This window comes from Sebastes umbrosus, chromosome 6 (assembly GCF_015220745.1).
Source record: "Sebastes umbrosus isolate fSebUmb1 chromosome 6, fSebUmb1.pri, whole genome shotgun sequence".
In the NCBI taxonomy this organism is placed as follows: domain Eukaryota; kingdom Metazoa; phylum Chordata; class Actinopteri; order Perciformes; family Sebastidae; genus Sebastes; species Sebastes umbrosus.
In genome coordinates, this window is record NC_051274.1 from 29,014,867 (window position 1) to 29,040,989 (window position 26,123).

Here is a 26,123-nt window from a genome sequence, read left to right on the forward strand (position 1 = left end):
CAGTTGTTTGCAGCATCACAACAAGTTCTTCATGACAACTGAGAAACCTCCGGGCCAACACATCCTCACTGCCAAATCCTCAAATACCGACGCCTGGTCAGCGGAACTACGCTTCAAACTACGACACTCTAGGTACGACTCTAGCGTCACTTCTGGACATGTCAGGGACAGCGTCTCTTTTCAAAATAAACTTCCAGTGTAGAGAGTATTTAGTTTTTAGGTTTACATACGCAACAAAACTACTTGATCCAGGTTTCCACCCAAAGTTGGTTGGTATTAGTACTTTTACTGTAACAGAGTATGTTTACAGTATGGTATTAGTACTGTTACTGTAACAAAGTAGTTTTACACTGTGGTATTAGTACTTTTACTGTAACAGAGTATGTTTACAGTATGGTATTAGTACTGTTACTGTAACAGAGTAGGTTTACACTGTGGTATTAGTACTGTTACTGTAACAGAGTAGGTTTACACTGTGGTATTAGTACTGTTACTGTAACAGAGTAGGTTTACACTGTGGTATTAGTACTGTTACTGTAACAGAGTAGGTTTACACTGTGGTATTAGTACTGTTACTGTAACAGAGTAGGTTTACACTGTGGTATTAGTACTGTTACTGTAACAGAGTAGGTTTACACTGTGGTATTAGTACTGTTACTGTAACAGAGTAGGTTTACACTGTGGTATTAGTACTGTTACTGTAACAGAGTAGGTTTACACTGTGGTATTAGTACTGTTACTGTAACAGAGTAGTTTTACACTGTGGTATTAGTACTGTTACTGTAACAGAGTAGGTTTACACTGTGGTATTAGTACTGTTACTGTAACAGAGTAGGTTTACACTGTGGTATTAGTACTGTTACTGTAACAGAGTAGGTTTACACTGTGGTATTAGTACTGTTACTGTAACAGAGTAGGTTTACACTGTGGTATTAGTACTGTTACTGTAACAGAGTAGGTTTACACTGTGGTATTAGTACTGTTACTGTAACAGAGTAGGTTTACACTGTGGTATTAGTACTGTTACTGTAACAGAGTAGGTTTACACTGTGGTATTAGTACTTTTACTGCAGTAAACGGTCTGAATACTTCCTCCACCTCTGATAAAAGACTTTAACTTTTAGCAGTAACATTAAAAGATGCAGCCTCCTCGTTTGTGTGCGTGCACAAGCGTCATATTAACTGTTTCAATGTACATATGAACATGTGCACGTTGTATGAGATAAAATCTGAACCTACAGTGTCCTTTGAATGTTGTGCCAATAAAGCAGATTGAAGTTGAAGACGGGGAAATGAAAGAAAGGCTACAAGAGAGGAGGAGGAGGAGGAGGAGGGAGATGGACATGGAGAATATGGGGAGTAAGAGTATTGAGGGGGGGGCTGTTTGTTTGGCGTACCAGTCGGTGCAGTGTGTGAAATGGGAACTGTGGGGTGTGTGTGTGTGTGTGTGTAGGGGAGGATCCTCTCCCTCTCTTAAAGCCGGGTCAGAAACAGAGAGATCAGCAGAGCTGAGAGTGAGAGGCACTGAGGAGGGAACACACACACTGAGACTGACTCTTAAAAACACACAGAGACACACACACTCAAAGACAAGTGGCCTATTGTACACACACACACACACATACATACACTTAGCTGGACTCTGGACTGACCACTCGAGGATACATCCCTCAGGATTCTGATTCCCATCATGCACCAACGGAGCCTCTCGGAGCTCCAGGGGGTCTCCACCCAGCGGGGGGTCTCCACCCGAAGGACTACTCAGGATCGAGCCTCGTGGAGCTCCCGGCCGAGGAGGGGGTCCGGGTGTCGGTGCCTCTGCCCGCCGAGGGGAGCTCCTCTCTGGGCATGGCTCCTGCTGGGGGCCCTGGTGGTTCCTGGAGCCTGGAGCTTTCTGAGCGAGGAGCAGGAGGAGCTGCTGGTGGAGCTTCATAACTACTACAGAGGACAGGTTTCACCCAGTGCCTCGGCCATGCTGCCTCTGGTAAGACACCTGCACAGATTAAAATACCAACGTGCATTAGCTCACATCGCAGTACGGCTTTATTGTGCATTAACGTCATCACAAATTCACATCAACCAGTAGAAAGACGTCAATAAGGTGAGATATTGATTTAATGAACACATGTTGTCCATTAAATGTCAGACGCAGCATCATGACAGTTTCCTTCCTGAATATAGCTGCAGAATTACAAGCAGGAGAATCTGTAAAGACGATTTTCTGTGTACGTTTCAGTCATAATTTAATCTTCAAGTTTTTTGTGAAATAATTCCTCATAAGAAGGCGCTAATGCGTCCTAGGGTTTCCCTGCAATTAATGAGAAACTGGCACTCGGTTTTGTTCTTATGCAAGTTTGTATTAGTCTAATAAATGATTCAAATGTTGTGTTGAAGAAAACCACTAAATATCTGTCATGTTTTGGAACATTAAATGTTAAAAAGATCATAATTATTTATTTATTTTTAGACTTTAAAGTCTAAAAACATTGGTGTTTACCTAAAAAAATATTGGTTTTCAAGAGGTCAAAGGTCAGACTTATAGTGTTTTGTCAGTACTACAGCATTAAAACCTTCATATTATGATGCAACTTTATTTAAGATATTGAACTCTGCAGTAGAAATGGTCCACCAGTGCCTACATTGGTATTTTTGCTTATTGTGATGTAAGTTTATGTAAGTCAATAAACTAAAATAATTGACAAAAGTATTGAAATTGTGTCATAAATGAAAAAAATACCAGAAGTGACACGAGAGGGTGGAGCTAAGTACAACCAAATGCTGAATAAGACAATTGTAGGCGACCAAAATGTTACAAATAACTTTGATGAAGTGAAAACAGAGGAGTCGCCCCCTGCTGGTTATTAGAAAGAATGGAGGTTTAAGGGGCTTTAGCATTGGCTTCACATTTCAGACCCGGACAAAGCCGCACAAGATCACAAGATCACAAGATCAGAATTAAACAAAAATGCGACAGAAAAATCATGAAGCTGTTGATGAGAATCATATAAAAGATCGCAACCTGAAGTGGCTTCTTAAGAGCAGTCTGACACCATCAATACACATAAACTTGACTGTTTTAAAACAATAAATGAATGAGTCCAAAACACCCCAAAAATCAAGAGCCAAAGGAGAAAGCACCACAGAGTTTTTTGCAGCAATGATCTAGAACAATTTGTGCAGCTTTTAATTTAATAGTAGAAGTTTCCCATCAGAATGAGTAGCAGAAGTTTTCAATGAAGCTGTTGACAGCGAGTAATCAACGGACCTCCAGACGTCACAGACTTGTCATTATACCTGGAAACAGACGCTGCTGTTGAGTCTTACTAATCTAATTTTGCAGCATTTAGAGAAACCATGAATCAGTCATTGAGCTTTATTGTGTGGGGATGATGTGATATCTCAAAGGTCACACTGAAACTATCTGCAAAAAATATTTTTTGGGGGGCCCGCCCCTTTAAAAGAATTATGTACTTATAAAAAAGTTTAACATGAAAATGCCCATTACAACAGCTGGTAAAGCAAATTATTGTTGGCTTTGTGAGTGAGCCAGAAAATGTTTGAAAGGCTTGAAATGTGTCTCTAATGGACATGAATATGGTCAGGAAACTGCTGTCTAGAGTTACAGGAGCTACAGGAGCTCAAACAGAGCGTTTCAGACAGGAATATCTCAGAATATTTAATAATAATTAATGTTGAATATGAATAATGTCGTGGGATTATTCCTTATTTCATGGGCTATATCGGAATTTATTCTTTATCATTACATACTTATATATAAAAAAACTAAAAAAAACGAAGCATTTGAGTACTGATTTGGAGATCGATTACCATGGCAACGGTCGAAGCTTCGTAGCATTCGGGTCAGCGATTTATGAAAGTAGAATATTTTAAAGTTATTATTCAAGAAATGAAGATATGAAATGAAGTGACACTTTTATCTCTTAAATCAAGTTACATTTTAGCAAACTGCATCTTTGGAGCACCACAACGCAACAAAGAGAAATCCAGATGTTTCTACAAAGACGTAATAAATATGTAATATATTGTTTTCTAAGATGTGCTTGGAGACGTCCCTCCACTGTTCACAATTTATTCTAATCGTCTCCAGCTGTGAGTTCCTCCTTCATTCCTGTTGTGCATTGTGTTGTGGGAGAACAGCGGACATCAACAGCACGCTCAGAAGTACAGAGAATTAAGTCTTTGAGTTTACTTCACTTTGTGTAAACGATGGTGGGTGTTGTCTGAGATGGCAGGAGGAGGTCTGGATCACATGTTGTGGTGAAAAAGAGGAAGGAGGAGGTACATAAAAAAGGAAAGGAGGAGTGGGAAGGAGACAAGACAAAGTATAAAGAAATACATCTTACTGACTAATTTACTAACACTGTATATTCATCGTCTTCTCAGTTTTCTTCTTCTGTTTCTGTTTCCCGGTTGTTCCCAGAACACAAACGCACATCATGTAATCTCTGGAACTGTTTGCTGGCGTTTGTCTTGAACGTGCTCCGTCTTGGTCCAATTATCTTTCTTTGTATCTGGTTTTCATGTCCCTTTGCTGACGAAACCACTTCAGCAACGTCTTGATTTTCCATTTCCCTTCACTAGTCAGCTGCATTTCTTGGACACTTGAGTCCTGAATATGAAGAAAACCTTTTTTGTTGTTTAACGCTCCAGTTGAAATGAAACAAGACGATAGCTCTGTGGCGCTCTAATGCTATTTATAGACCACAAAGAAGAATCCAAGAAGCCAGAATTGATATCTTTGCTTCATTTGAGTATATGCAGAGGTAGAAGGAAGTTACCGCTTTTATTGTTGTAGTCTGAGTAACGTGACGTCATATTCGTTCAAACTCCGACAACCAAAACAAACCAGCCTGCCGCCGTGAGCCGAAACGAAAAAGTGAAAACCGGCGGAGGGTCGGCATGGATACGACCTGCACCCTCACATGTTAAATCCAGCGTGGTAAACACTACACATCCAGTAAAGTATGGAAACACTTTGGGTTTCACACTGAGCTAGACATCACGGCTAAAGCTGCATGGACAGGAAACGTTGTCGTATTGCGGTAACGTGTGGTCAAGCCGGCCGTCACTCTCATCTCCATGGTCAAATGGGCCGACGCTACAACTGTAGAGCACCCATATACTGAAATTTGTGTTAAATGCATTCAAACGGCCCCGATGGAGCTGACCATGGATGTATAAAGAGAACGGAGCTGACGGGAGAGCTAGAGACGGACTTGGAGAAGTTAGAGGAAGTAAACACATGTGACTACGTCCAAAATAAGGTGTTAACAAAGGGAACTGTATATACAAAATACATCTATGGAAATAAGATTGATTGGATTACATTCACCAGAAGTATAAAACATTACATGTCCCTTATAAATTAAAAAGAAAATACTTTCTTTATTCTTTGATTTTTGGGTTGCTAGAAAAAATGAACAAATAATTCCTGACAATGATCCTGATATATTTGACTTCAGGACATCTCTGACTACGTACATGCTGAAAATCAAACATCTTTACTGTATTTATTTAGATAATTTCCAAAGTAAAAGTCCCTAGAAGTGTATGATTCAACTTTTTTTTTTTTTTTTTGTTAAAAAAGTTAACAAAAATCACAATAAATCGCAATATTGAATTGCAACGATAGAATTGCAACGATAGAATTGAATCGGGAGATGGGTATATCGTCCGGGCCCTAATGTTTAGTTATGTTTTTGTCATGTTAGTATGTAACATTTAGCATGTTACCTTGATGGCATTATGTACAGTAATAGTTTGCATGTTAACATGTTAACGACACCATGTCAGCTTGAACGTTACTCTTAAATATATCTTAGGCTGACATTACTTTTCGAGGTATGCTGTCATGAACTGGAGACTTTGACCTGTTAGTGGCGCCAGACGAAAAGTCAGAGAATCATGAAAGTCATTAATATTCATCATCAATTCAATAAATATTTAGTTAGATACTGTATTTCATTCAACAGGCTGATGTCCTGTGGCTGTTACTGTCTCTTGGCTCTCCGTCTCACTGGTATATTAAAGACTAATTTTAAAGTTTTCCATTCGTCATGATGCTGCGTCAGACTTGAGAACAGTTCGTTGACTCTCAGTCAGACTTCCAGGTGAACTGGAGGTCAGATTAAATCTCTGTGAGGGAGCTCCCGGCAGGTTGGAGCCGGCTGGTTGTTTTGGTTTGGTCGGTGGACCAGAGAGGAGCTGCTGCTGGTTTAACTCCTTATGGAGATGTGATGATGACTGATGAGCTTTTATGGCTGTGGATTCCAGTAAAGTTTACATATGTGTCTGAGTGTGGTTGTTTGGACCTAAATATCTTTCTTCCAAAACTGTTTTACAGGCATTTTATCATATTATAAAGAAGTTGTGTTCATTTGGGTTGACACTGCAGTTACAGTATAGTTGTCTCCCCCTGCTGTCAATGAGCTACACCTTGTTGAGTAAAAAAGACATCTCTACTAGTGCTGGGACAATACACCTATCTCCCGATTCTATACTATCACGATACTTGGATGCCAATTCGATATGTATTGTGATTCTACAAGTATTGTGATTCGATATTACGATTTATTGCGATTTTTGTTAACTTTTTTAACACTAGATTATGGGAAAAAGTTGAATCATACACTTCTAGGGACTTTTACTTTGGAAAATATCTACATTAATCCAGTAAAAAGTTTTATTTTCAGCATGTATGTAGTCAGAGATGTCCTGAAGTCAAATATATCAGTCATTGTCAGGAATCATTAATTTTTTTCCCAGCAACCCAAACATCAAAGAATAAAGACATTTCCCTCATAAATTAGTGGTATTTTCTTTTTAATTTATAAGGGACATGTAATGTTGTATACTTCTGGTGAATATAATCCAATCAATCTTATTTCCATAAATGTATTTTGTATAAACAGTTCTCTTTGTTAACACCTTATTTTGAAAACCGGACGTAGTCACATGTGTTTACTTCCTCTAACTTCTCCAAGTCCGTCTCTAGCTCTCCCGTCAGCTCCGTTCTCTTTATACATCCATGGTCAGCTCCATCGGGGCCGTTTGAATGCATTTAACATAAATGTCAGTATATGGGTGCTCTACAGTTGTAGCGTCGGCCCATTTGACCACGGAGATGAGAGTGACGGCCGGCTTGACCACACGTTACCGCAATACGATGACGTTTCCTATCCATGACAGAGTTAGCATGCAGCTTTGGCCGTGATGTCTAGCTCTGCTTTTCCTGCAATGTGTGAAACCCAAAGTGTTTCCATACTTTACTGGATGTGTAGTGTTTACCACTCTGGATTTAACAGGTGAGGGTGCGTGTCGTATCCACGTAGACCCTCCCCCGTTTTCTGCTTTTTCGTTTCGGCTTGCTTCGGTTTGTTTTGGCTGACGGATACGGAACGAATATGATGTCAAGTTACTCAGACTAAAACAATAAAAGCCTCTTCATTTGAGTCTACCTCTGCATAGACTCAAATGAAGCAAATATATCGATTCTGGCATTAAAAAATCGATTTCAAAATAGTAAAAAATAAATTGCGATACATAGGTGAATCGATTTTTTCCCCCACTCCTAATTAGCAGACCAGGATCGCCACTTTTTACGGGACAACCACATTAAAAAGGCACCAGAAATGCTGGTTTCCAGGAACAGACGGGTGTTTCCCTCTGCAGACTCCCTCCTGTTAATAACACGAGTGTGAGAGGAGGAACGCAGCGGGGAAATCATCCTGGACGACAGACCGATAGGGAGGGAGTAAACGCTCAGGGTTGAGCAACAGAGGGGGAAGACTGTTGGGAAAGAAACGAACACAATGTTTAGATAGAGAGAGAAAAATGAAAATTAGGTAGGGTATGAATGAGCACCCAGAGGAATGTGTGTGTGTGTTTATGTTTGTGTTCATACTTGTGTGTATGTATATGTGTGTGGACCAGGAGAGGTCTCAGCCCGTCTCCGCCAGTATGGAAGCCCCACTGGGACATTTCCATATTCATGTTTTTCTTTCTGCCAGACTGGAGGGAAAGAGAAAGGAAGGACAGAATGAGAGAAGGAGTGAGGAGCAAAGAGAAGTAGAGGGAAGGAGGAAGAGGAGGAAGGAAGGAAGGAGGGAAGGTAGAAAAGGCGGCGAGGAAAGAGGAGAGGTGGATGAGAGAGAATAAAAGAAGGATTGTAAGGAGACAAGGATTGAAAAAAGAGTGACATGGAGATAAGGAGGGATGGAGAGAAAGGGAGTAGTTCTAAAATGGGGAGAAAGAGAGTAAGATGACAGAAGTGGAAGAGGTCAGTGTGTTGAACTGGGAGGACAGATTCACGTTTTTGTTGGCAAGAAAGAAAATGTCTGTATAATGTAATTTCAACATTTCCAGTCAGATAAGGCGTTCGAAAAAGTGGACTGAGACCAGCAGAGTTGCATCTAGTATGTGCTGCACATAGAGAAACCAGTTTGACCAGTTCCGATCAAATCGATAAAACCTGAGAAACAAGTCTATCCAGTTCCATTAAAACTGTTCTGTGCTACGTAGAAACAGCAGAGAAACCAGTCTGACCAGTTCAGACAAAAACAATAGCAACAGGGAAACCAGTCTGACCTGTTCAGACAAAAACAATAACAACTGAGAAACCAGTCTGACCAGTTCAGATGACTGGTGCTCAGAAACCAGTAAGACAAACCAGAGGACACATTGTCCTCAGCAGCTGGAGTCAAAGTTACATCACATCTCCATGTTTCCATCACGGAGGATAAAAACGTCCTGAACATCTGCCTGAGGAGAGAAACCAACTGAACCAAACTCCACTCAAAAAACATGGAAATAAACATATTACATTATGTTCAACAACTTCATTATATCAAGTTGTATTAAATTAAACAGCTGGCAGTTCAAAACAAAAGCCTCCATTGTTTAAAGGGATAAACACAGAACTGGGACTGTAGACAGGGAGTTCATAACTTATACATTATAATGGGTGGGAAAAAAAATCAATTCATCTACAGTATGTATTGCATTTTTTTTTTTACGATTTTGAAATCTATTTTTTAATGTCAGTTAAATCCAGCATGGTAAACACTACACATCCAGTAAAGTATGGAAACACTTTGGGTTTCACACATTGCAGGAAAAGCAGAGCTAGACATCACGGCTAAAGCTGCATGTTAACTCTGTCATGGACAGGAAACGTTATCGTATTGCGGTAACGTGCGGTCAAGCCGGCCATCACTCTCATCTCCGTGGTCAAAATCGGCCGACGCTACAACTGTAGACCACCCATATACTGACATTTATATTAAATACATTCAAATGGCCCCGATGGAGCTGACCATGGATGTATAAAGAGAACGGAGCTGACGGGAGAGCTAGAGACGGACTTGGAGAAGTTAGAGGTGTGACTACGTCCGGTTTTCAAAATAAGGTGTTAACAAAGGGAACTGTATATACAAAATACATATATGGAAATAATATTGATGGATTATATTCAACAGAAGTATAAAACATTACATGTCCCTTATAAATTAAAAAGAAAATACCACTAATTTGTGAGGGAAATGTCTTTATTCTTAGATTTTTGGGTTGCTGGAAAAAATGTAATAAATAATTCCTGACAATGATCCTGATATATTTGACTTCAGAACATCTCTGACTACATACATGCTGAAAATCAAACATTTTTACTGAATTGATTTAGATATTTTACAAAGTAAAAGTCCTTCGAAGTGTATAATTCAACTTTTTCTCATAATCTAGTGTTAAAAAACGTTGACAAAAATCACAATAAATCGCAATATCCAATCGCTGTACTTGTAGAATCGCAATACTTAAAAATAGCAATACATATCGAAACAGCACCCAGGTATCGTGATAGTATCGGGAGGTGAATCATCCCAGCCCTACAAATAATATTAAGAAACATCTGAATAACATAAAATCATCTCATCCTTATCAATGACTTTTCTGTTGAGACAAATAGAAACAGAAATCAGCTGTTCACAGACCGGATGACCTCTAGTATGGCCGACAGAGGTGACTGACCGTGTGTGTGTGTGTGTGTGTGTGTGTGTGTGTGTGTGTGTGTGTGTGTGTGTGGGTGTGTGTGTGTGTGTGTGTGTGTGTGTGTGTGCGTGTGTGTGTGTGTGTGTGTGTGTGCGTGTGTGTGTGCGTGTGTGTGTGTGTGTGTGTGTGTTACAACACTACCATGCGCATGACCCCAAAGTCATAACACAGACCAGATGTGGAGAGAGCCTGGAGAGAGACAGGAATGTGAAGGAGACCCCTGACTATTGTTTGTGTTGTGTGTCATCACTGGACAAATAAACACACGCACACACAGACACACACACACAGAGAGACACACACACACAATCTCACACACACAGGAATATTGTTCATTCTTTCGGTATCTTAGCAACAGCGACTCAAACCACAAGATGGAAATAACTGCCAGAGTTAAAGACGTCAATCTGTTCTTAAAGCACAAGGCTGGTGATATTCTATATTTGTGTTATTGTCAACAAATCAACATGTTAGCGCGTCTCTCAATACTGTCTGACTTCCTGGCTGCATCTCTCAACTCCAAGCCCATTGGTTCCTACTGAAGACGTAAATGTTTAAAAACACAAATACTGTATATATATTTCATCAGTAGTTTCCTAAAACAGCTGCTCACTGTAGTTTTTATTACACAAACAGGAGGAAGTAGTGCATTTGTTGGGGACTATTTCCAGCGGGGTATTAATCCACATGTGGTGCTCTAGTGAGTATTAGTGGCAGTAAAATATCCATTTTGGATATTTTACATATATTTTGGGGCCATTTTTCACTCATATTTTTTAAGAATATTTTCCTAATAATTTTCGAATATTTTTCTGATATTTTTCGAACATTTTTCACATATATTTCACTATTTTTTTCACATATTTTACTTGTGAAAAATATATATTAGTAAAATATGTGAAAAAAATAGTGAAAAAATTTCAAAAAACTTGTGAAAAGGACAACAAAGAAGCTCTATGGCACAGAAAAAGAAGATATATCAGGCTGTGATACACACAAACAGTGTTGACAAGAATATATATTATTATATATATTCATCTATATTTCTTTGAACCGTGGTGATGCAGAAAAGCTTCAGAGACAGTTAAAATAAAATGAATGTGTTAACTCACTTGCTGTGATAAAGATGCATGGACATTTCCTGAGGCAGGCAGTCCTGTGGTTGGAGATCTGGCTGTTTGTTGCAGACATAAATAAACATCAGTAAACACGATCAGCAGAAGAAAATCATTATAAAGACATTAAAATCCACAGCGCAAGACTCACGTTTTAACCAGACTTTCTTTGTGTATTTCCATGTTTGATTTCTCCTCTCAGACACTTTTTATAAAACAAGGTGGAACTGCATTGCTAGTAGAAAAACTACGGTGTACTACTTCACACTGTATTCGTAGTTTGTATTCTTGGAGAGTTTGAACTTGTAGTCCGATGCAGTATGCTGTATTTGTAAAAGGCCTTTTCAAAGCAGGTGAAACACATTTTGTTAACGATGGTTTAGTTCCATAAAGTGCCCCAGTGAGCCACGACGGCATGCACAACACCAGGACCCTGAAACTTGTTATCAATTATCAGGTACACCTGAGCTGTCAATTGATCGTTGCAGCTCCACAAGTCTTCAGACTAGATTTGGATGAACTGACATTTCTTACTACAAATTAAACACACATCTATCTCACACTCTCACGCAACGTTAACTGTTCAATAAAAAATAAATTTACCTTCAGACAAATTAACAAATATTAAACATTAAATCTGAGACCAAAGTTTATGTTTCAGAAGTAGTTCTTTTTAGTATCTTACTTTATGTTTAAAACTCTACGGAGACATCAGAGCGAGTCAGATGACCGTGACCGTAACTGATCCACGAGAACTACAGTATATATACACATACAGTATATATTAGGGCTGTCAAGTGATTAAAACATTTAATGGCAATTAATCGCATGATTGTTCATAGTTAATCACAATTAATCGCACATTCTGTTCCAAATGTAGGGAGATTTGTCAAGTATTTAATACTCTTATCAACATGGAAGTGGACAAATATTCTGCTTTATGCAAATGTATGTATATATTTATTATTGGAAATCAATTAACAACACAAAACAATGACAGATATTGTCCAGAAACCCTCACAGGTACTGCATTTAGCATAAAAAATGTGCTCAAATCATAACATGGCAAACTGCAGCCCAACAGCCAACAACAGCTAACAACAGCTGTCAGTGTGTCAGTGTGCTGACTTGACTATGACTTGCCCCAAACTGCATGTGATTATCATAAAGCGGGCATGTCTGTAAAGGGGAGACTCGTGGGTACGCATAGAACCATTTTCATTCACATATCCTGAGGTCAGAGGTCAAGGGACCCCTTTGAAAATGACCATGCCAGTTTTTCCTCGCCAAAATTTAGCGTAAGTTTGGAGCTTTCTTTAACCTCCTTCACGACAAGCTAGTATGACATGGTTGGTCGGCGAGTCCGCTATAACCTAAAAATCTCATGTTGCGTTAAAGAAATTAGGGGTATTTGAACGAATTTGCACGTTATTATCACGTTAACTTTGACAGCCCTAATATATATATTATATATATGATCCCAAACGGGGTTTCTTTCGCCAGAAAATGTTCGATGGCTCATTCTGTTAGAGATGGAATCAAAGATCCCTGCAGCTGGCTGACTCGCGGTCCACCTTTCACCACATCACTTTCAGAAGAGGAAGTTAAACCATCCGGCATGACTGGAAGTAAATACGTGCCTCTGGCTGGTGACGGGTTCAGGGGTCAGACGTCAGGTCATGGATAAGTGGGAGATGAGGACTTCCTGCTGAGGGAATAAACGCTCCCAGAGCAACACCTCTTGGTTGTATCTGGATGTAAAGGAAACAAAAGTCTTAATGTGAAGCTTCGTTGGTTGAATGAAGTCATGATTTCCTGACTCAGCCATGTGAGGGTGATACCAGAGTCACGGTCAAACACAATGTGTTGTTCATAAATCTAAATGTTTCTTCACTTCCCCTTTTTCCTGCATGTCTTTTGCACATTTCCTTGATAAGATATTAAATGTCATATCATTTTTTCAACATTGTTTTTTTTTAACCAGAGGCTGTCAAATTAACTCCTTAATGTCTCAGAAAACATAAAAAAAGAATCCGTTCACTGAATCGGCTGAAGTCCGCGCCAAAGATCTGTGGTTGATTTTATAATATAGAGACATAAAATATGTTATGTAATAATAATAAAACAATGTTTGTGTAGCGCGTTCCCCGAGGGAGGCCTTAAAACATAATAAATCAAAACCAGCTACACTTTGAAATCATCACGCTGATTAAAAGCAGGTTTAAGAGGGGAAGAGAAAAAACAGCCGGGATATAAACGGATACACAACAATCAATCTAATGTCTTGAAGAAGAATTTTAAAGTTTATTTCAGTTCAGTAACTTCCTGTGTGACACCTGAAGCTCCATCAGGTTTCATGTAAAGTGTGCTGGAACATCTCTACAATATTTTACATCTCTCTCTCTGCGTGTTTGTGTCCCTTACCAAATAGAAGTTTATTCAAATGTGCTATTAGTATACTTATTTTAAACTTAAAATAAGAGAGTATACTTTCAGTTTACTTTGTATGTACTTATCAGAGATATACTTAAGTATACTTAGCTCATACAGAGTAGTATACAAAAAAGTCTAAGTATACTTGGCTCATACTTGTACTTAATCTTTTGATCGAGATATATTTAAAAGTATAATTAAGTGTCCTTGCCTTATAGGCCTACAGAAAGATATACTTGGCTTGTAGTTGTGCTTACTTTTTGATAGAGTAGCCTATTAAAGTGTGTGAGAGTTTGTAAATGAATATTTTGATTATCATCACAAAATATCAAGTCAAATAGCAAAAGGAGCAAGTCTCTTTGTGTAATACATAAATCATTGGCTAAGTACTAAAAGTTAAAGTATACAAAGTGCGCTTTCATAAACTAAAAAGTGGGCTACAAGTATATAACTATTAAACAGTATACCTATTCACTTATAGTATTGTTTATAGTATAGTTGAAATACAAAATACAACTTAGATTTAAACTAGTTGTGTACTTAAAGTTTACTGTTTTTGCACTTAAAGTACAAAAGTGGGCCAATTTAGCCCCGAGAAGTATTGAATTAGTACACTTACAAGTATTCTACTAGTGCATTGATATTAGTATACTTACTACATAAAGTATACTTTGGGGAAATATACTTGAACTTTACTTAAGTATACTTCATAAAATAAACTTGAAGTACACTACTCTTTCGTAAGGGGTATCTTGTTTTCACTAAATGACTGCTGACAGTAAACATGGTGAGAAAACTTTCTCTGAGGTCGTTTTATGGTCATCATTCCTGTTAATCAGCTGGACCCACAGGAAGGACTGAAATGCTGCATTCAATTATAAGTTGGAACGTGGGATTTTACACTCCCTGATTGGGGAAAAGACACTTTGTAGTTAGGAATTTTGAGTTACTGTAAATGTCTGCTTTACTTTCACACCACAAATGAGCTGCACCAGAAATGTTCTTAAAAAGAGAGGTCCATGTCTGGTTGAGTAGTTTGCATCAGAGTTTCAGAGGTAATTTTTCTCCATACTGTAACTTGTGTTGGTTCTCTGCAGAGATGGGACCCGAGCCTGAAGTTGATCGCAGAGGGTTACGCCGCTAAATGCATCTGGAACCACAACCCAGATCTGGAGGACACTGGAGAGAATCTGTTCGTCGGCACCGGAACTCTGAACCTCTCAGAGGCTATGGAGAAATGGTTTCTGGGTGAGTGCGGGGCACGTCTGCAGTAGCTGGTCCTCCATCTCGGAAAAGAGCAGTCAAAAAATAAACAATCTTCTCCTCTTGCTGGTGAACATAGTGGAGCATTTAGCAGCTAAAGAGACAGATATTTCCCTCAGGAGTTGGAGGAGACCAAAAACAGAGCGAAAAGAGGGAGAATATTGGACTCATCGGATGGGCCAACCCTTTATCACTCCAAAGTCATCAAATACCGCCGTTTGATCAGTGCCCCTCGGCATCAGAAACTGATGCAAGGAGGAACCCTTTAGCGACAGTACAGTATTTGATGAAACGGGCTTTCAACTAACTCCAATGTAAACCGGAGCATGTGGCGTAGTATTAATAGCATGAGAGTCCGCTCAGGGCAGGAGGGGAGGTGGATGGGTCAAACAGACACAAGACTTTCAACCAGAAGACCGGTGTTTGTGTCCCTTGTGAAACTAAAAGTAACGTTGACTTATTTTGTCACGTGAGTCATTTAGTATCGTCAGTCCTGTGAGTCACATGAGTCGTTAGCATCGTGAGTCCCGTGATTCCCGTGAGTTGTCAGTCACGTGAGTTATTAGTCACGTCAGTCGTTAGTCACGTCAGTCCCGTGAGTCGTTAGGTATTACTTCTTTTACTTAAATAAAGAATCTGCATACTTTTTCCACCACTGGTTGAATGTAATATAATGTATATATAATATAATGTATATATAATGTAATGTAATGTGTTTGTGTAGAACGTCTGGACTATGACTTCCAAAACAACAGCTGTGATGAAGACAAGATGTGTGGACACTATACACAGGTCAGATACTAAAACACACATATTTATACACGCATGTGTATCTCTGGACTGGATCTGACCTGTGTGTGTGTGTGTGTGTGTGTGTGTGTGTGTGTGTGTGTGTGTGTGTGTGTGTGTGTGTTTCAGATGGTGTGGGCCGACACACACAGAGTGGGCTGTGCCTTCCATCTCTGTAACAACATGGAGGGTCTGGACTGGGAGAGAGCCTCCTTCCTCGTCTGCAACTACTTCCCAGCGTCAGTATTACTACTACTACTACTATTACTACTACTGAACTATTACTACAGTACTACTACTGTACCATTATTACAGACACTACTACTAACAACATGGAGAGTCTGAACAGGGAGAGAGTCTCCTTCCTCGATAACTACTACCTAGCATTAGTATTACTACTACTGCTACTACTATTACAGTACTACTACTACTGTACTATTACTACAGTACTACTACTATTACTAACAACATGGAGGGTCTGGACTGGGAGAGAGTCTCCTTTCTCGTCTGCAACTACTACCCAGCATCAGTACTACTACTACATCACTACTACTGTGGTACCATTACTACCAGGACTAATTCTACTACAACTACTGATGCTATTACTATTCTACTATCACTACTTCTACTACTATAGTACTACCACCCCAACTATTACTGCTTCATCTAATACTATTACTACAACTGCTATATTACTAGTACCCCAACAACTATTTTTACCACTACTAGTACTACAGTACTACCCCTACTACCATTGCTGCAACTAATACTGCTGCTACTATTACTGGTACTCCTACTAATATTATTACTACTAATTGAACTATTGCTACTACTACTACTACTACTACTACTGTACTACCACCACTTTTACTATTACTGCTTACTATTACATCTTCTACCATTTATAAAGTACCACTACTATTTCAACTACTACAACTACTATACCACTGCTACTTCTAGTGCTACCACCACTACTACTACTACTACTACAAGTAGTACTGCTGCTATATTACTGGTACTCTTACTACTATAACAATACTACTACTACTATAGTACTAACACCACTGCTATTACTGCTGCAACTAATACTACTACAAGTACCTCTCCTACTACTATTATCTCTACTAATTAAACTATTGCTACTACCACTACAACTACTATTATCACTAATACAGTGCTATTAATATCTCAACTACTAGTACTATAACCGCTGCTACTACTTGTACTACTACCTCTACTATTGTTAATAATACTGCTGCCACCATTACTACGTATATATAACAGTACCAGTGTGAGTACTGCTGCTGTTGGAAGAAGAGCCCCCCCTGGTGGACAGTAAAACTTTTCTTCACAGTGTTTGTGTTTACATGTATGAACATATTTAGCATATTTAATTATATTTAGGTTGATGTTCAGTGGGCTACGTTGAATGAGACGTTCTGTGTGATAAATTGAATTAGATTAAAACAAAGTAATGAATGAGAGAAGACCTCCCCGTCATTATATCGTTATAGATTATAACTCTGTGTGTGTTTTAACCTGTGTGTCCTCAGAGGGAACTATGAAGACCAGAGGCCGTTTGTTGAAGGTGACTGGTGCTCCAGATGTCCTGAAAACCTCCAGAAATGTGAAAACAACCTCTGTGGTACGACACGCTCTCTTTACTCGTTCTGTCTCCTCATATTAACATCTGTTTCCATTCTCTTCTTCACTTCAGCAACACTCGACTGTGGTGCTTAAATCACACGTTTAAAGGTTCAGTTCTGGTCCCGAGGAAAGTTTTATGTCCTAGCAGATGTCCATTGCGGTAAATATTTAGGGTGTAAATCCGTCCCTGATTAGATGAGTTTATCAACTTAGCAGAGCTCTGAATCCAGCTGTTTCTTGGCCTCAAGCTTTCAAATCTCAATGTCTGACTTTCTGTTTCTATCAACAATAAACTCTTGAAGGTGCATTGTCACACATTTAAGCTATAAAAGGGACAACAATTATCTTCTTTTTCCAAATGAGAGATGAAACCTGAAGCATTTCTTGGCATTTTAAAGATTCAAAATTGAATGAATTAGTTGAAAACAATATTTGCTGTAGCAAAAATTGTAAATTATGGTCGTAGCTTCCACCATTTTGGACTGAAAGAGACTACCGGACGCCAGTAAAGTATCCGACTAAAATGTGCCATTCAACAGTAGAACTAGATTATTTCTATTCTATTGTCATATTCTACCAGAATGGCCTGTGTTGAAGAATAAAATATTATAAATATAATAAACAATTTCAGTCCAAAATGGCGGCAGGGGCTGTTGTCAAAAAAATACGGGAGTTTCATCTCTTTGCTTCTATACTCTTTGGCTGTAGCCCTACAGTTTAGAAGATCTGAGAAGAAAATCTTTTTTTCTTCTGTTGTGTGTTTTCTAGTTTCTGACACGGTGGAGGAAGAGGACGAGGATGATGAAGAGGAGGTGGACGAAGAGGAGGAGGCTGTAGTTCCTCCTCCAGTAACATCCGATCCCTCCCTCCAGCCTGAGGAGGAAGACGAAGAGGAGGAGAAGGCTGTCCCTCCTCCTGCACCAACTGACTCTCATGTCCAGCCTGCCACCACCACCACCACCACTACTACTGCCAGTACTCCCAGTATCACCACCACCACCTCTGCTCAGGAGTCTGAGGACGCCCAACCACAAGCCACACCTGCCCCGGGCACCCATCCTCCGAAAGTCCCCGAAAAGGTGGAGGAGGAGAAGAAGAAGGAGGAGAAGAGAAAGGAAACAGCAGATAAGACGGAAGGAAAGGGGGAGAGAGATGTAACACGAAACATATACGAAAAAAAGAAAGTTAGTACTGTCGCTGCTGGTTCAGTAGCATCACCTTCTATCCTGTTAGCCTGTCTGACTGGGATCCTGACTCTGAGGCTGTGAGGAGGAGGAGGAGGAGAAGGAGGAGGAGGAGGAGGAGGAGGAGGAAGAGGAGGAGGAGGAAAAGAAGAAGAGACACCTCACCTCACCACTCCTGCGTTGACTTCACATTACCTTGTTAACCCGCCCTGTGGTAACATTTCTCCCCCTGCAGAGTAATATGGGTCAATTAATAATTCACACTCATCAGAAAACAGCTGCCATGTTCACAACATCTGCATGTAGTCTGGGCCGAGATCTGGGTCAAATAATGAGTGCATAACCTGCTTGGAATACAACAATATTACTGCCAGTGAGTTACAAGAACTAAATGTGTTGTTTTCGTATAAAAGGAGACACATTTACAGGATCCGTTTGGAGGATTTTTTGACTGCTAACTGAGAGAAAAGTGGAGGTTAATGAGGTGAAGCTTGTTGTGATTTTGACTATTTTCATTAAAGCTGATGTCAGATAGCAGCCTCTAAATAATCACCTTCAAGTTCAGATGGATGCCAAGCTGAAGTCAGGACATGATTAGCCTAGCTTAGCATAAAGACTGGAAGCAGGCCAGCTGTTTCCCCTTGCTTCCAGTCTTTGTGCAAATCTTGGTGAACGCAGATAAGTGAATTTCCCCCAAACACCCAAAAAGTGTTCCTTTAATGTGCGTGCAGATTGAGGTGACTGTAAAGTCCTTATACCACGCACGTTTTACCAAAGTAGGTTTTAAAGTTGTGCTCATAATAACCGGCCCGGTCTCACCAAATGGCGTATGAATGGCACGGCAATTTGTAAGTCATTTCGCGTGCAATAACGACACCATTCTTGCTTTTGGCATGTCATGTGTACGCCATGTAGTCTGTACTGACTGTAATGTAAACGCATCCGTGCTACGCTCAGAGGTAGTGACGTAGAATAAAAAGAGAGAGAGACTGCTGATGGTGGGAGGGAGGGAGGGGAGGTGGACGGGTCCAACAAACCAACCTGTTCTCACTCTCAACTCGTCAAATACCGCCGTTTGGTAAGCGCCCCTCGGCATCAGAAACGGACGCACGGAGGCGGTCTTTAGCGGCAATATGTGATGAACCGGGCTTTCAACTAACTCCAATGTAAACCCACTCTCGGCGTTATTCGACGGTCGGAGCAAGTCACGTAGTATTAATAGCGTGAGAGTCCGCTAAGGGCAGGTGGGAGGGGTGGATGGGTCAAACAAACACAAGACTTTCAACCAGTAGACCGCTGTTCATGTTAGTATCGTCAGTCTCGTGAGTCACATCAGTCTTTAGTCACTCGTCAGTATCGTCAGCCGCATGAGTCACGTCAGTAGTTAGTCACATGACTCGTTAGTATCGTCAGTGAGGTGAGTTAACGTCAACCATAACCGTTTCCTAACCATAACTAAGTGGTTGTGTTGCCTAAACCTAAAAACGGAAGTTTATTTTGAAAAGACACCTTGCATATAACGAGCGTTTATTAACACACAGTCCCCGGTACATCCAAAAGTAACACAAGACGGGTACCCCGTGCGTCGGTCCCGATGGCGAGGGGCACTGATCAAACGGCGGTATTTGATGAGTTGGGAGAGAGAATGTGTTGCACAAACACAGGACTTTAACCTGTTTTCCGTACTTATGTTATGTTGTTTACGTACATATTTTATTTAGTGTACGTACTTCTACCACAATCATAATGTTTTTCCTAAACCTAAGTGGGTTTTATTGCCTAAACATAACCGTGACCGTTTCACAGTAACGACGTGACGTTAAATGACGTCAGGGTTAAACATCAGCACAAAAGGACTCATTATAAAACAAACAAACTGAAACATCTGATAATGAAAAAACTTTTCAACCACAAATGTGTTTAATTACAGATGCAGGATGCTAAAAAAAAAGTATTGTTTGCTTGTGACATTAAATGTTTTAATTTGAGTTGTGTAAACACGCTTTTGTACTGAAAAGGGTTCAAGTGCTGTAACGAGGAGGAGGTCACTCACAACGAATGAAGTAGTTCCTCTCAGATCGCCTCCTCATGTTCAGCTTGTATCTGCAGGGTAAATATACAGTCTCATCTCATGTGTTGTTAGTGTTTGAGTGAATGCAGGAGAAATGATTGCTGAACAGACTGACGACCCTGCTTCTTCTTCTTCTTCTTCTTCTTCACTATATATATATTATCTAATGAGCATCATATACTCTCAGACTGGAACTACAATAATAACTTTCATGATCTCTGTTACACTGTCGTAGACAACAGGAAGTTACCATAACCACCTTCAATAAACTTAGCAAAGATTGCTGTAAATGTCTGTATATAAGATTAATAAAGAAATAAACAGGATTTCTTCTTTTTGACAGTTCGACGCATGCGGCTCTTCTTTCACCAGTGTGTGTTAATTTATTATTTCAATCTTTGTTCACATTTTATTCAGTGAACTAATTTTCAGCAGAGGAAGAAGTACTCAGATCTTTTACCTAAGTAGGGGGGGGGTATTTCAAAATTATGAAAATAATTTACAAATTAAATATTAATCCATCAATAAATAGTTGAAATTAAAAAGGGATTTACAAAAACAACATAAAACAGTCAATAAGTACATCATTTAAAAAGACATGAATGAATTCATAAATAAATAATAGAATTTAAAATTCCAGTTGAAAATGCAGTTTAAAAATAGAAACAAATAACTGGATTCACAAGTTGAATTAAGGATACAGATTTTATTCAGGCATTTAAAAGGCCAACTTCTTTTCCCATTTGCATTTCCCTGCTACTTTTGCTAAATGTATTAGCTATTCATTTTGCTTCTCCATTTAGCCTGTGCATTTAGCCTGGGCTAATTATGGTGTTTTTTTTAAGTCCCTTTTTAATTTGAACTATTTATCAATGAATTAAAATTTCATTTGTAAATTGTTTTTATAATTCTTCTTTTTATTGCCCATTAAAATGTAAAATAACAAATTACTTTGTAATTTAGTCCATTTATTCATAGATTAATAAATTAATTTGTACACAAATGTATCAATGCCTGTTATTATTGTACAATTCGTTATTAAGCAATTAAATGCTTTATTATTATTGTGGTCCTCCATAGTAGGTGTTGGTGATTTGAATAATGGTGGTTCGTCATTTACTGCACTCACTGTACTGAAACTGTTTCCTGAGCCGTGGAGATGGAGGAACGACAGGATGAAGAGGAGGAGGAGGAGGAGGAGGAGGTGCACAGACCTGTGGAGAGAGAGAAGATTGTAAATTAAAAGTTTAAAGAGAGGTGGAAATAGAAAAGAAGAAATTATAAATGTGGAGGAGTGCAGAGAGACATTTAAAGTGACTGAGAACGAATAGTTGAAATATTCATTGCTAACTGCTCTCAGGCTATTTCTGGTGTGTGTGTGCGTGCGTGTGTGTGTGCGTGTGTGTGTATGTGTGTGTGTATGTAGCTCTTCCCTGCAGCTAAACAGAACATTTCTGTTCTTCTATTAAAAAGATCTTCTCTGTGATTGTATTTCTCTCTGCTGCGTCCCTCTTTTTCCATCACTGCTTCTTTATTTCACTTTGTGCAGACAAGTTAGATGTGTAAGTTAGATGTGTGTGTGTTAGATGTATGTGTGTGTGTGTGTGTGTGTGTGTTAGATGTGTGTTCCTGTGCTGATCTCTGTACATAGACATACTTTACATACACACAGAACACATACAATTTAAATAAAATATAAATGCAATTTCTTTCTTTTCTAAATGTTGAACGGTTTACACAGTTCTCAATTATTTTAATTTATATATACTTTTTTTTTTTAACTACAGTCTCACCGCCACTTCCGCTGGTTAAAATGACAAACTTCAGCTGGTACTAATTGACATTAATTCTGTATCTACCGATGACACACGTTGAGTGACGGCCCCTTCATTTACATAATGAGGCAGAAATGCATAAAGAAATGTATAAAGAAAAGAATACAGAAATAAATAAGTTTGGGGAAATAAATAAGGGGTGAAATGCAAAGGGAAAATCGTGCATAAATAAGTAAATACATAAATATTTAAATAAATACCTACATTGAAAAAATAAATATAAAAAAAGAAGTGCAAAAATAAATAAATGTATTAATGAATGCAAAAAATAAATGAATAAATAAAAGATAAATGCAAAAATAAATAAATAAATTAAAAAAAATAATAAAAAATAAAAAATAAATAAATACCTACATTTGAAAAAAAATATAAAATTAAAAATAGTGCAAAAATAAATAAATTAATTAAAACATAAATACAAAAATAAATGAATAAATAAAGAACAAATGCGAAAATAAATAAGTAAGGGAATTAATAAAAAGCAAATTTAACAGAAATGTCAATTTATGTCACATTTTATAAATTAGTTAATAGCTACATTTATTTTAAATATTATTTTTGCTACATTATTTTATTTATTTTTGGCAGGTTTCGTCCTCCTCTCTATAGCTGATCGCATTACATCAGTTTCATGAGTCTCCTGTATCCTGTAGCGACCCTGCCTGGGTCCTCCAGCCACAGAGTGAGACTCCCACTGCAGTGGACACACAGTGAACCACTGCACCACCACTGCTGGATGGGTCTCTGGTGACCTCCACACCAACAACAACCTTCCTCCAGGCAGAGAGGGAGTCTGAACTGAAACACAAAGTGTTAGAGGAGAGAGAGACAGACACAGAGAGAGAGAGAGATAGGTTGAGAAAGAAAGAAAGAAAGAGAGAGATGAAGGAAGAGAAAAAGAAGAGAGGATGGACATACATGAAGAGATCAATTTAGAGAAACAGAGGAGAGAGATTGGGTCAGAGAAGGAGAGTTTAATAAAACTATAAAGAGAAAGTTAGAGAAGAGCAGAGGAAAGTGAATGAAAGAGTCATTGAAGCCAGAGAGGATTAATAGTGACGTGGCCTCTGGCTGCCCCGGCTCACTTCTTCTTCTCTCTCTCTCTCTCTCTTTATTCACCCTCTCACTACTATTTATCTTTTTATCTGTCTTCCCTTCACCACCCTGCTCTTCTACTGCTGGACGTTCTGGGTTTTCTTCTGATTGTACATTTCATTTCTTTGGGTTTTGGTCTGTTGTCCCGAACAAAACAAGCAATTTAAATACGTTAATGTGATGGTCATTTTTCACTTAATTTCCCGACATATATAGAGCAAACCATTAATTTATTAATCCAGAAAATAAAAGAAACAGATGAAACGTAACTGCAGTGAAACATAGTTTTTACAGTTGCTCGATGACATTAACACTGTTAATGTTGACCTCTCTTATTTGCTAGTTAGCTATAACAGCTGTTAGTAAAAGTAGTAATCAAACTGTCCTTGTTACAGCGTGTTTAGGAAGCGTTTCTCAGTCATCTGTCTCACAAAGTAACCAAGTAATGCCTCTTTTAGCTCATAGTTTTGGTTTTTACGGCACACTTCCTGTCTGGTTCAGCCTCACAGTTTCCAGCAGGTGAACACAGTGGACGCATTTAGACGTTTAGGCGTGTGGAAGCATTCATAAAACCACCAAAAATCTCTGTTTTTATACATTTCTGTCGACGAAGATTCGAGTTTCGTGTGAAACGGCTTTAAATGTATGTGTGCGTGTGTATGTGTGTGTGTGTGAGTCAGTGTGTTCAGGTGATTTATATAACTCTCTCCATCTTCCTCTCACTCCTCTGTAATCAACCTCATTCTTCTCTCAGCAGGAAAACTATTATCAACTCGCTTCTTCATCCTGACAAATTAATGGAGCAATTTTCATAATTTCCGAGAGCTCTTGAAAGTCCTACGTAATTCAGGTTCCATGAATGAGTTTCTGAACCTCAGACTCTTGTTCTTCATGAACAGGTTCATGGAGTTCAGTACAAAGATGAATTAAATTAGATTATTGTGCATCATTAGCCTCTAATCATTCTCATTATTGTGGCCAACAACTAGTCTGTCGGTGTCTGTAGACACTCACATATTGAGACAATGTCCCACATTTTCAATGGCTCTAGCTTTCAAAAGTCAAACCACTGCAGGACAGACGCTTTTCTAAAATCTGTTTTTTATCAGTAGCTGTGAAGAAAGCAGTGAAGGCTGTCATCATGACGCTGTGTTTGCTGTCAAACTGTGCACACGCGGGTCAAGTGCAGGTTAACATTTCACCGCCTTTGCTACGCTACGCCTAACGGAGAAAAATTGCGAGTCACCGCAAAGTCCCAAGCTATGTAGATTTAGGCAGAATATGATGGAAACCACCCCAAAGAAAAGGAAGAGCAGCTACAACAAAGACTGTGAAACAAAAGGCCGCCGGTTCAAGTCCCCACATGGACCAAGTACTGAGTGTGAACTGGTAGCTGGAGAGAGGCCAGTTTGCCAGTTTGTTTTTTATGGAGTTATCTGTAGTAATAATAATAGTCTATAGAGCGATACTGTAGGCTACATATAACACAGGAAAACACTGTAAGTATTAACACTATGGGTAAATATACCACCTTAACCCTATAATGTGGAGTATTATAGGCCTACTATAGAAGATCCTTTAGGGATTTGGCAGTAACAGGTTTGGTTATTAGCAAATTAATTAATAAATAATAATGGAATTATTAATATTAATAAAGATTATCAATAATCATTAATAATAAACGGGGCACCACCCTGGAATCAGGGACCAATAACCAAAACGTATGTGATCTTAATGTGTGTTAGATAATGCAGTGGGTTAGAAAAGATGGTTAGTTTGCATGCAAGACCTTGTCTATGTGAAGCATAAACTAAACACATCAGATGTGGCAAAGCCAGCTACACAAATATCTTAACTACAAATAATATCACAACAGTCAAACTCAATGAATAACATTAATCATATCAATACAGGTACATTCTAGAAATCAAAATTGAACAGTCTTGCTCAGCCATGTGCAATTGCTAATGCTAAGGTAAGCCCAGTACGTTACCAATCCATGGAAGAAAAGGGGTTTGTAATTCCATGTGTTGAAGTTGTGGTTCCAAGTCAAAGATGTCGTCTTTGCTATGCTCAAATCAAGTTGTGCAGATTGGAGGAAGCTGATCGCTTCAATACTTTCTTCCCAGCATCTTGATAGCTTGGTGTTAACTTCCTTGCGGTTGTTGCTTGAAGTTAGCTGGTCAAAAGGCAGGCTCTCGTGTCCTCTGCATTAGAGGTTCCTTGTGTTCCTATGGCTGTTTCCTAACAGATGATAGATCAGAGAAGAGCTGCTTCTGGTCAAGAGAGCAGCAGCTCACCTCCACAGGTCAGGAGGTGAGGAGAAGGTGAAGAAAGAGAGGAACAAAGACATTCCTCTGGTTTTGTCCTGGGTGAATTTCACACCTATGTGTGAATGCTACAGTAGCCAATGGCTACTGAGCTGAGTCCACAGCCAATGGCTGCATGACTCAAGGATCCTGAGAAGCGTAGTTCATTGTCTTTGCCACCAGTAATGGTTGGTCCCTACACCGCCTTTGCTACGCTACGCCCAACAGAGAAAAATTGCGAGTCACCGCAAAGTCCCAAGCTATGTAGATTTAGGCAGAATATGATGGAAACTACCCTAAAGAAAAGGAAGAGCAGC

General features: G+C 39.1%; 1 protein-coding gene across 1 annotated transcript; it reads left to right on the forward strand.

The window, feature by feature from the left end:
- The first annotated feature begins 1,497 nt into the window (after nucleotides 1-1,497).
- LOC119490603 (peptidase inhibitor 16-like) lies at nucleotides 1,498-18,622 on the forward strand. The gene is made up of 6 exons (XM_037774108.1): nucleotides 1,498-1,984; nucleotides 14,711-14,861; nucleotides 15,601-15,668; nucleotides 15,795-15,904; nucleotides 17,219-17,310; nucleotides 18,081-18,622. Exons 1-6 carry the CDS (start codon nucleotides 1,691-1,693, stop codon nucleotides 18,578-18,580), a joined length of 1,215 nt encoding a protein of 404 aa, XP_037630036.1. The 5' UTR covers nucleotides 1,498-1,690; the 3' UTR covers nucleotides 18,581-18,622.
- Nucleotides 18,623-26,123: the final 7,501 nt, after the last annotated feature.